Below are 10,375 nucleotides of genomic sequence, written 5' to 3' on the forward strand. Positions count from 1 at the left end.
GCAATGCTCTTATCCAAGTATCATCATTAGAAGTATGGGGGACAACATGAACTGTTTGTCTGATCCATTCTTCTATGGGTGCTGATCTTGCCCTTAAAGGCCTAATCACCCTTTTACATTCTACATTAGCATTTTCAAAAACCAGAGATTCATTAATATTTGTCTAGCATCTGGAGCAGATATCATTCTATGTGCAGCTGATGTTAATCCATATAAAAAAATCAGTGAAAGCTTCTTTCGGGCCTTGTATAATTATAGTAAATGATTCAATCCTCTTTCCTGATTCTTCAACCTTGTCCCAAGCATTCAAAGCTGCTATACAACATAGAACCAGGGTGTTATCTTCCAACATACACTGTCTTTGCAAAGCAGCATACTGACCCTCACCAAGAATTTGGTCTTGGGAAATCACATGACCTCTAGCCCTACCTCGTTGTTCCAGGGCCCTGGCTTCCTCTCTCCACCAAGTTCTCCACTGTATTTGTGGACCAGCTTCCAACATAGCTGAAACTAAATCCTTCCAGTCTTGTGGAATAACTCTATGCTTAATTGCCCATGAATTTAACATCTGTCTTACAAAGGGTGAATGAACTACATGAGTGACCCAGAAAAACTCTACCAGGGAACTCCTACTACAGCTGATAAACACATTCAGCAAAGTGGCAGGATACAAGATTAACTAAAAAAAATCTGTAGCCCTACTATATACCTATGACATATTGGTGGAGAAAGAAATCAGAGAAACATCACCCTTTACAATTGCCACAAACAACATAAAATACCTTGGCGAAACACTAACCAAAAAAATGAAAGACCTGTACTGTAAAAATTTTGAGTCTCTAAAGAAAGAAATTAAAGAAGATACCAGAAAATGGAAAGATCTCCCATGCTTTTGGATAGGTAGGATCAACATAGTAAAAATGGCAATCTTGCCAAAAGCAATCTACAGATTCAATGCAATCCCTATCAAAATCCCAACACAATTCTTCACAGACCTTGAAAGAACAATTCTCAACTTTATATGGAGAAACAAAAGACCCAGGATAGCCAATACAACCCTGTAAAATAAAAGAATTTCTGGAGGCATCACCATCCCTGACTTCAAGCTCCATTACAGAGCTATAGTCCTGAAAACAGCTTGGTATTGGCACAAAAATAGACAGGTAGACCAATGGAATAGAGTTGAAAACCCTGTTATTAACCCACACACCTACAAACACTCTACTTTTGACAAACAATCTAAATTTATACAATGGAATAAAGAGAACATCTTTAACAAATGGTGCTGGCATAACTGGATGCAGGGGTGTAGAAGACTGCAAATAGATCCAAGTCTATCACCTTGCACAAAACTTAAGTCAAAATGGATCAAAGACCTCAATATAAATCCAGCCACATTGAACCTATTAGAAGACAAAGTGGGAAATACCCTTGAATTAATTGGTACAGGAGACCGCTTCCTGAACATTACACCAGTAGCACAGACACTGAGATCAACAATTGATAAATGGGACCTCCTGAAACTGAGAAGCTTCTGTAAGGCAAAGGATGCAGTCAGTAAGACAAAACGGCAGCCCACAGACTGGGAAAAGATATTCACCAACCCCACATCTGACAGAGGGCTGATCTCCAAAATATACAATGAACTCAAGAAGCTATTCTCCAAAACACCAAACAATCCAATTAAAAAATGGGGTACAGAACTAAATAGGCAATTCTCAATAGAGGAATCTAAAATGGCTGAAAGACACATGAGAAAGTGTTCAACATCCTTAGCCATCAGGGAAATGCAAATCAAAACAACTCTGAGATACCATCTTACTCCTGTCAGAACAGCCAAAATAAAAAACACCAATGACAGTTTATGCTGGAGAGGATGTGGAGAAAGGGGAACATTTCTCCACTGCTGGTGGGAGTGCAAACTTGTACAGCCACTTTGGAAATCAGTATGGCGACTCCTCAAGAAAATGGAAATTAGCCTACCACAAGATCCAGCAATTCCACTCTTAGGCATATACCCAAAAGAAGCACATTCATACAAGGACATATGTTCAACTATGTTCATAGCAGCACTATTTGCAATAGCCAGAAACTGGAAGCAACCTAGATGCCCCTCAACTGAATAATGGATAGAGAAAATGTGGTACATTTACACAATGGAGTACTACTCAGCAGAAAAAAACAATGGAATCTTGAAATTTGCAGGGAAATGGATGGAACTAGAAGAAACCATTCTGAGCGAGGTAACCCAATCACAAAAAGACAAACATGATCTGTACTCACTCATATGTGGATTATAGACATAGAGTAAATGATTACCAGTCTACAATCCACACTGCCAGAGAAGCTAGTAAACAAGGAGAACCCTAAGAGAGATGGCATACATGGTCCCCTGGAGTAGGAGAAAGGGTCAAGATCTCCTGAGCAAATTGGGAGCACAGAAAGAGGGGGCAGGGAGCTAGGAGAATGAGAAGGAGAAGAAGAGGCATGAGGAGGACATGAGGGAGCAGAAAGGTTGAGTAAGGGAAAGAATAGAAGATAAGAATGGAGATACCATAATAGAGGGAGACATTTTAGGTTTACATAGAAATCAGGCACTAGGGAAATGTCTAGAAATCTACAAAGATGACACCAGCTAACAATCTAAGCAACAAAGGAGAGGCTACATTAAATGCCCTCCCCTGATAATAAGATTGATGACTGACTTGTATGCCATCCTATAGCCTTCATCCAGCAATTGGTGGAAGTAGAAGCAGACACCCACAACTAATCACTGAACTGAACTGGAATCCAGACGCAGAGAAGGATGAGTGAAGAGCAAAGGGCTCCAGACCAGGCTGGTGAAACCCACAGAAACAGCTGACCTGAACATCGGGGAACTCTTGCTCCCCAGACTGATAGCTGGGATACCACTGTGGGACTAATCCAGACCCCAGGAACATGGGTTTCAGTGAGGAAACCTCGGAAATCTACGGGACCTCCTATAGTAGTTCAGTACATATCCCTAGCATAGGTGTGGACTTTGGGAGCCCATTCCACATAGAGGAATACTCCCTGAGCCAAGACACATGGAGGTGGGCCTAGGCTTTATCCCAAAGGATTCGATAGACTCTGATGACACCCTATGAAGGCCTTAGCATCCAGGGGGAGCAGAAAGGATATGTGATAGGTAGGGTTTTAGTTGAGGGGTGGTGGTAGGGGAGGAGGGGAGGAAGAGGGAACTGGGTTTGTCATCTAAAACAATCCTGTTTCTAATTCAAATAAAAAAAAATCTGCAGAAAAAAACCCTGTTGAACAATGTGAAATTAAGCAAGCAAACAAACAAAAAACAAAACAAAACAAAAAAAGGGTGAATGCATACCATATGAAACTACTGGTTCCTTAACTCTAAGTCTAGCATATCGACAGGATTCCAATTAACTTCTGCGTAGCTTTGGGGATGCATATTATCTGGTGGCTGCTCTTGAGCAGTAACCGGATATATTAAAGTTGGCCCTCTAATAACCTTAGGCCGTTCCTTTCCAGTTTCACAATACAATGATGTGGCAAATTCTGCTCTAAATTCCTCTGTCTGGGTCTGAGTATTTTTGTCTTTTTCATTAGCAGATCTTTCCAGGGCCTGCATCCTATTAATACATTTGTCATATTTAGCACAAAAACCCAGCAAGCTATTATTGATAACATGTTAATTACCATATTGATAGTATTGCCGGTATTATATCTGTGTCAGTTAAATCATTAATTTCCCCTCATTCTGCTTCTAACTTCAAGCCTTCTAAGGTAGCAGTAGAGAGAGCCTTAGCACCCCGCATTATGTTTCCCATCCTTAATACAGAAAAACAATTCTTTTCAACAGTAATTCTCTCCTGCTCCCCTAAAGAATTTCTCAACTCTCTTACCAATTCTGGTAAGCGGCAGCCGACTGCTATCGTGGAGAAGTTCAGATGGCAGATTCAGGAGAGCCGGCGGTTGAGAGCTCCAGATGGCAAATGCAGTAGAGGCCGCTGGAGTGACCCTTCCTTCTGTGTGGTTCTACCACCAGTTCAAGTGCCAATTGGTTGTTTTTCTTTCTTAATTGCCGCTGCCTTTTATGCCACAGCTATCCTATTCAGCAACTGCCACTCCACCACTGCCAGCAGCAGCTAGGCTGCAAGAGCCGAAACCTGAGGGAATTCTGTTCCCTCGGTCACTAACTCTTTGGAAGCTACTAAGGAAACTTACTTAAATACCTGGCCCACTAAAGAACTCAAGATTCAAAGGTTGAGGTAGAATCCTGCTTCCCATAGAGGCTGACTAGCAAGCAGCTCCCCTAGCTCACCTCCTCGGGTCTCCCAAGAAGTCCTTGTGCTTTTTCTCATCCCTCCTTATAAACCCTTCTCCACCTGACTCCTCCCAGCAACTTCCGGTCAGCTAGCTGCTGACCCAGCCTCCTGACCACAGGTGGACTTTATTTAATCAACACATCTTTGCATCATTAAACAAATGTTCCAGAGCATAAACAAAAGTAACACACCTTAAGATAATATTCTACAACAAGGATGATCAATCTATCTAAAAATTATTCTTGGAAAAGCCCAGGACTCAACTTGAACCACTGCGAACAAAGAAAAAAAAAAGCATGCAAGCTCTGGGGTGGCCAGAGACTATCCCAGTAAACCCGGTGTGGGGACACATTTTGGGTTGGTCTGAGCCAGTGGAGACAGCCTGGTTCCCAGGAAGGAGGCCTAGCTACCCAGAGGGAGGTAGTCTGATTCACCTTCCCTGCCAAGCAACACACGAATCTCTGGGAATTGAACCCAGGCCTTCAGGCTTCAGTAGGTGCTTCAGCTGGGCTGTCTTGATGGCCCTAATCTACAATGATAACTTGGGATTCATTCTCCACATGTCAGTAACTTTTAGAGCAAGCAGGCAAGTTGGTAATTCCAGAAGCTTCTCTATAACGTAGCCAGCAGTCTCCATCCCATAGGCCCAGAACACCCCCACTGGGCAGCAGAACACACATTCAGAGTGCATGCTAGTCAAAGTCTCCAGATTCGGGACCATAAACGGGTCTCCGTAAAATTAAGAGGACCTGGAACATAGACTATATCTTCTGACAATGGATCTAATTAAATTAGTAATAACAGAAAGAGTGCTGGGAAATTTCCAAACATCTGGAATTTGAATGGCATACTGTTAAACTCACAGATCAAAAAAGAGAGAGGCTAGGAGCTGAGGAGATGGCTCAGGGGGAAAAGCGTGCTTCCTGCCAAGCCTGAGAACCCAAGTTTGATGCCTAGGACCCACACAGTGGAAGGAGAGAACCTATTTCTTCAAGTTGTCCTCTGACATCCACACACGTGGGTGGCATTCACCTGACCACACACACACACACAAATATTTATTTAAAAAAGTAGAACGAGGGGTTATAGCATATTTTAAACTTGATGACAACAACAACAACAACAACAAAATCCAAATTTCTGGGATGCAGCTGAAACAGGATGAGTGGGAGTGCCTCTGGAAAACGAGATAATGGAGAAGCCACTTAAGCCAAAAATTGTTGTTTCGAGCTGATCAACAACCAACCAATACATTTTTATGCTGAATTATCAGAGAGAAAGTGCAGGCCACTGGAGGAGTCATATGTGAGAACAATGCCAATCACTCATACTTCGTGGACACTGAGAGGGCTATAGGGGTGTATTATAAACTCATTTATGAGACAGCTCAGAGGAGATGGAAACACTCTTGAGTGAAACAAAACGTTAGGTTACGGTGGAAAAACTCAGCACTTGCAAATGTGCTAAATAATTCAACTACATACAAAGACCATAGATAGCATCATGAGTAAAGTGGGCTTTATCCCCAGAGTCCAATTTAACACTTGAAGATCAATTGCTATAATCCCATGTTAACAGATTTGTAAAAACAAAATCCAACATCCACTCCTGATTAAAAACAACAAACAAACAAACAAACAAAACTCTCGGCAAACCGGAGAAAGGGTGGTCCTCTCAACACTCAGACAAAACTGCTCATATACCATGCCTGACACCACGCACCCAGATCAATTCAAACCCAGACTCCGGTGCCTATCTGTACATCTATGAAACCCCGTGGCTTTACCTCAGGCAAAGACATCTTACAAATGACACTCAAAATCATAAATTAAAATTAAAACTATGGGGAAAACTGTCAGGAGAATGGAGAGACAGTCCACACAGACTGAGGAACAATATTTACAAACTATGTGTCTGAGAAGGGTGTTTCCAAAGAACTCTCACAACTGGAAATTAGGGAAAACAACTCAACTATAAGCGGAGTGATGGAGCAGACAGGAAACAGACCATTCCATGAACCTCTGGCGAATACAGACCACCACTCCACACCCAGAGTGTCTCCAATCAGAGCAGACGACCAAGGGGTCCTTCTGAGGCCGGTGGTGACAGGTTCCGAGCTGAGGATCAGGTCCCAGGTCGACGCCCCTATCTGCCTTCCTAGGAGGCCACCACCATGGACCTGAGAGGCGTGGGGATGCTCAGGCCGGGGCATGGCCACGTGGCACGTCGGTAAGGACACTCCCCTTACCGATGCCCTAGAAAACGACACCTAAATCCGCCCATGCCCTCTCAGGCCCCGCCCAGACTCCGCCCCAGTCAGTTCAGTTCACACACCAGGCCCCGCCCATAACAAGAACTCCGCCCACAACTGTGCTCGCCCCCTTTTCAATCTCCGCTCTGTGAGTTCTGGCCCCGTCTTGTACCGTTTTTATGAACTCTGTTCAGCCTTTCCTTATGGGTCTCAGCCCCCACCCAGAACCTCACCTACCTGGCCCTTCTCAAACAGGACTCTCCCCTCCCCAGCCTCTCCTCCTACAGGCCCCACCCCTCTCACAAGGACCGCCCCCAGGGACCCCGCCCCTCAGCACTCAGACCACGCCCTTACCTGACACCGCTCTCCCAACAACAGGTTCCGCCCCGTGCCCCCCCAAAGCACACAACCCCAACGCCCCTATCAGGACCCCTTCTCACCGGCCCCACCCCTGTAGCAAGGCTCCTCTCCGCCCGGCCCCTCCCCTCAAGGCCCCGCCCCAAACATGCAAAACCACGCCCCTCTGGCCTCACCCCTCTTATTCCAGATCCCCGCCACCTCCCTGCCCCTCCCCCTGCCGGCCCCGCCCCTCCCGCCCTGGCTCGCCAGCGTCTCTGCTCCACTGGCCTTTGGGTGGGCGCGGGGCGGGTCGCCGCGGCGCTGGGAGGGCTCCGGTCAGGCTCCGGGAAGCTCGGAGGGCTCTTTGCCGCCACCGCCGCTCAGGCAAAGCCCACACCCGCCGGGCTGGCCTCCCACCCGCGGGGCTCCGGTGTCCCAGCCCTGCCACTCTGCTCTCTGCCGCCGCTCCCCGCCCAGCCCGGCCGCTCGCCGGGGGCTGCTTCCTCTCCGCTGCGAGCGAGCGTGGAGCTGCTGCTTCGGAGCGCCCGGCGAGCTCTACTGATGACCGCAGTCTCTAAGGTGTCACAGGTAGCCGAGTGCTCGGGGACAAACAGGCTCACGCGGCCACCTGCCCCGCCCGACCTGGCTGGCAGATCGCAGATCCGGAGGGAAGCCCTCCGCCAGCACTTGCCTGGAGTTGGGGGAGGGGAGAGAGATGGATCCCTGGGCCTTCGCCCAGACTTGGGTCCCCAGCTATGGGTGGGTGGCCAGGGTTAGGGCAGGGTTCTGTAACCACCTCGCTAGGGTGGTTAGCCCTAGTTGTCTTTTTTAGCTGGCCTTGGGAATCTTCCAGAGTAAGTTACAAAGCAGGTATGTTTGAGAGTCTCAAGCCCCGTGTGTCTATTGACGCCTTTGCTCCCTGGTTCTATCCACCCAGATGGACGGTAATGGACAGCACCAGTCACCCCCACCTCTTTCTTTTTTTCTTGTAGACCTGAGACCATTAGGCTCGTCTGCAGGTGAGGACACAGAGTCTGTGTTGGATGACTGCCTACAACGTGGAGAAGGACACTCACCAGCAAATCCCAGTAGGGAAGAGCCACGTGGGTCAGGTGGAGGCAAGATGGGCCCCAGGGGCAGGCAGAGCCCCTCATCTCCACTGGCCCCCACCCAGGGGTCTTGCTTCTTCATCCTCTTCTGCTTGCACTTAGGTACCTCCTGCCCACAGGCCTGCCAGTGCCCTGACCATGCTGGGGCTGTGGCTGTCCATTGCAGCTCAAAAGGCCTGCAGGAGATCCCCAGGGACATCCCAGTGGACACGGTGCTTCTGAAGCTAGATGCCAACAGAATCTCCCGAGTCCCCAACGGAGCCTTCCAGAACCTGCCTCAGCTGAGGGAGCTGGACCTGTCCCATAATGCCATCGAGGCCATTGGGCCTGCAGCCTTCTCAGGTCTGGCTGGGGGCCTGCGGCTTCTGGATTTATCCCACAATCGCATCCGAAGAATTCCCAAGGACGCACTGGGCAAGTTGAGTGCCAAGATCCGCCTGTCCCACAATCCACTGCACTGTGAGTGTGCCCTGCAGGAGGCCCTGTGGGAGCTGAAACTGGACCCTGACTCCGTGGATGAAATTGCCTGCCACACCTCAGCACAGGAGCAGTTTGTGGGGAAGCCGCTGATCCAGGTCTTGGACTCGGGTGCCAGCTTTTGCAGTACCCACCGGAAGACCACCGATGTGGCCATGCTGGTCACCATGTTCTGCTGGTTCACTATGGTGATTGCCTACGTCGTGTACTATGTGCGTCACAATCAGGAGGATGCCAGGCGACACCTGGAGTACCTCAAGTCCCTGCCTAGTGCACCGGTCTCCAAGGAGCCTCTCAGTCCTGTGCCCTAGCGCCTGCCTCGGGTGGGCCACTGAGCCGGGCTGCCCTGGTTTCTGTAGCAGGTGGAGGTGATGGTGCTCTTGTGTAACCAGGGATGTGCACTCTTGCTGCTTCTGCACAGTCCCCAAAGCACTCTCACTGGCATTTGGTCTCGGCAGCCACTGCCTACACAGTAGGGGTTTTGCCCATCTTAATGGGTAGGTAAACTGAGGTTTGGAGAAGTGGAATACCTTGCCAGGGCTGGATTCATCTGGCACCTAAACCCATGCTGTTAGTGGTGTAGGTCTGCGGCGACCCCTCTGATCTATCTGCCAACGTTTTCCACTCGGTGCTGTGGAAATTGGTTCTTTGTACACACAAGGATGGGGCCCTGGTGGGGAGGATGGCTGCAGCATTGTCAGTTGGAGGCACCAGCAGCTTTGCCACTGGCGAGTGGCTCACTCTGTTTACCCTTGCACTCCCAGGACATCTGAACATAGAGATGCTGCCCTTTCCCAGAGCAAAGCACTGGCAATCTAGGCCTTTCTAGAGAGGTCAGTGCAAAGTACAGCCTGCACCGGCCTGCACTGACCTTTGTTCTGGGAGCGCTTGAGTTGCCCTTGTGCCAAAATTTCAGCTGACTGATGGGGGAGAAATGTGGAAACATGAGAAAGGTCTAGCATGGGGTCACCGAGGCAGTGTCAGCTGCCAGACAACGTAAGGCCTCTCCTGCTTCTGCCGCTCCCATCTGTGCCTGGCCAGTGGAAGCCTGTCAATCACCGCGGCTCCTGTGCCTTGCTTTTCTACTGCCGAAATCTAAAGCAGCTTTTTCGGAGGAGGGGGGACTGGTGTTTGAGGTTTCCATGCCCATCAACAGGACACGGCTTTTCTCTGGCAACAAGAACTTCTCTTTTCACCTCGCTGAAATCCCAGAGTTACTTCGGTGATCAATTTTCTTACCGATATTACTTCACGTTCAGGGGTAGATGTTACAGCCACCTACTTAACTTCCAGTTCTATTATTTACTGTCTTTTTGTATAAGTGTTTAAGCAATGTTGAGTACGTGGGAGAAGCAAATGAGTGTAGACTGTGTGGATGTTGAGTGTCGGGTCTAGATGCCTCTTCAAGCACAAATTGACTGTGACTTCTGTTTGTGTTGGGGATTCTTTTGTGATCTGCAGGGACAAGGTGAGACTGTGTCTGGGGCCTGGACTCGCTTGGTTTTAGCATCACTGTGGCCCACAGTTCTGTCACCACGAGACATGGTACCTGAGGCCACATGACTGTCAGCTGTAGAAGTGTGTGAAAAAGAAACACTCATGAATTCCAGACTTGCCCCACTGGGGAGTGCTCACATGGTGGCCCTGGGGCCACCATGTGCAACATGTGCAGCCTGAGTGGAGTGCTAATCTGGAGGCTTGGATGAGCTCAGATCCTGCCCACCCCTGGGCCAAGATTCCTCCTACACTGGGCCAAGCTACACTGTCGGCAGGGCTGCAGGGGTCGGGCCCTGGCAGGGCCTAGTAACACCATTCCCATTCCAGTAAGAATTGGAACTGTGAGGTAGCCTCCTCAGGGACACCAGGCACTAATGTGA

At 48.6% G+C, this 10,375-nt stretch overlaps 1 protein-coding gene across 1 annotated transcript; it reads left to right on the top strand.

Moving 5' to 3' along the window:
• The first annotated feature begins 8,035 nt into the window (after positions 1 to 8,035).
• Lrrc3 (leucine rich repeat containing 3) lies at positions 8,036 to 8,809 on the top strand. Its single transcript, XM_035450896.1, has one exon. It carries the CDS (start codon positions 8,036 to 8,038, stop codon positions 8,807 to 8,809), a length of 774 nt encoding a protein of 257 aa, XP_035306787.1.
• The last annotated feature ends 1,566 nt before the right edge of the window (positions 8,810 to 10,375 follow it).

Source organism: Cricetulus griseus (assembly GCF_003668045.3).
Source record: "Cricetulus griseus strain 17A/GY chromosome 1 unlocalized genomic scaffold, alternate assembly CriGri-PICRH-1.0 chr1_0, whole genome shotgun sequence".
Lineage (NCBI taxonomy): Eukaryota > Metazoa > Chordata > Mammalia > Rodentia > Cricetidae > Cricetulus > Cricetulus griseus.

What these genes read in the sequence shown, in the direction of transcription:
- Lrrc3 (XM_035450896.1), top strand. Translation starts at nt 8,036, where the DNA reads ATGGGCCCCAGGGGCAGGCAGAGCCCCTCATCTCCACTGGCCCCCACC.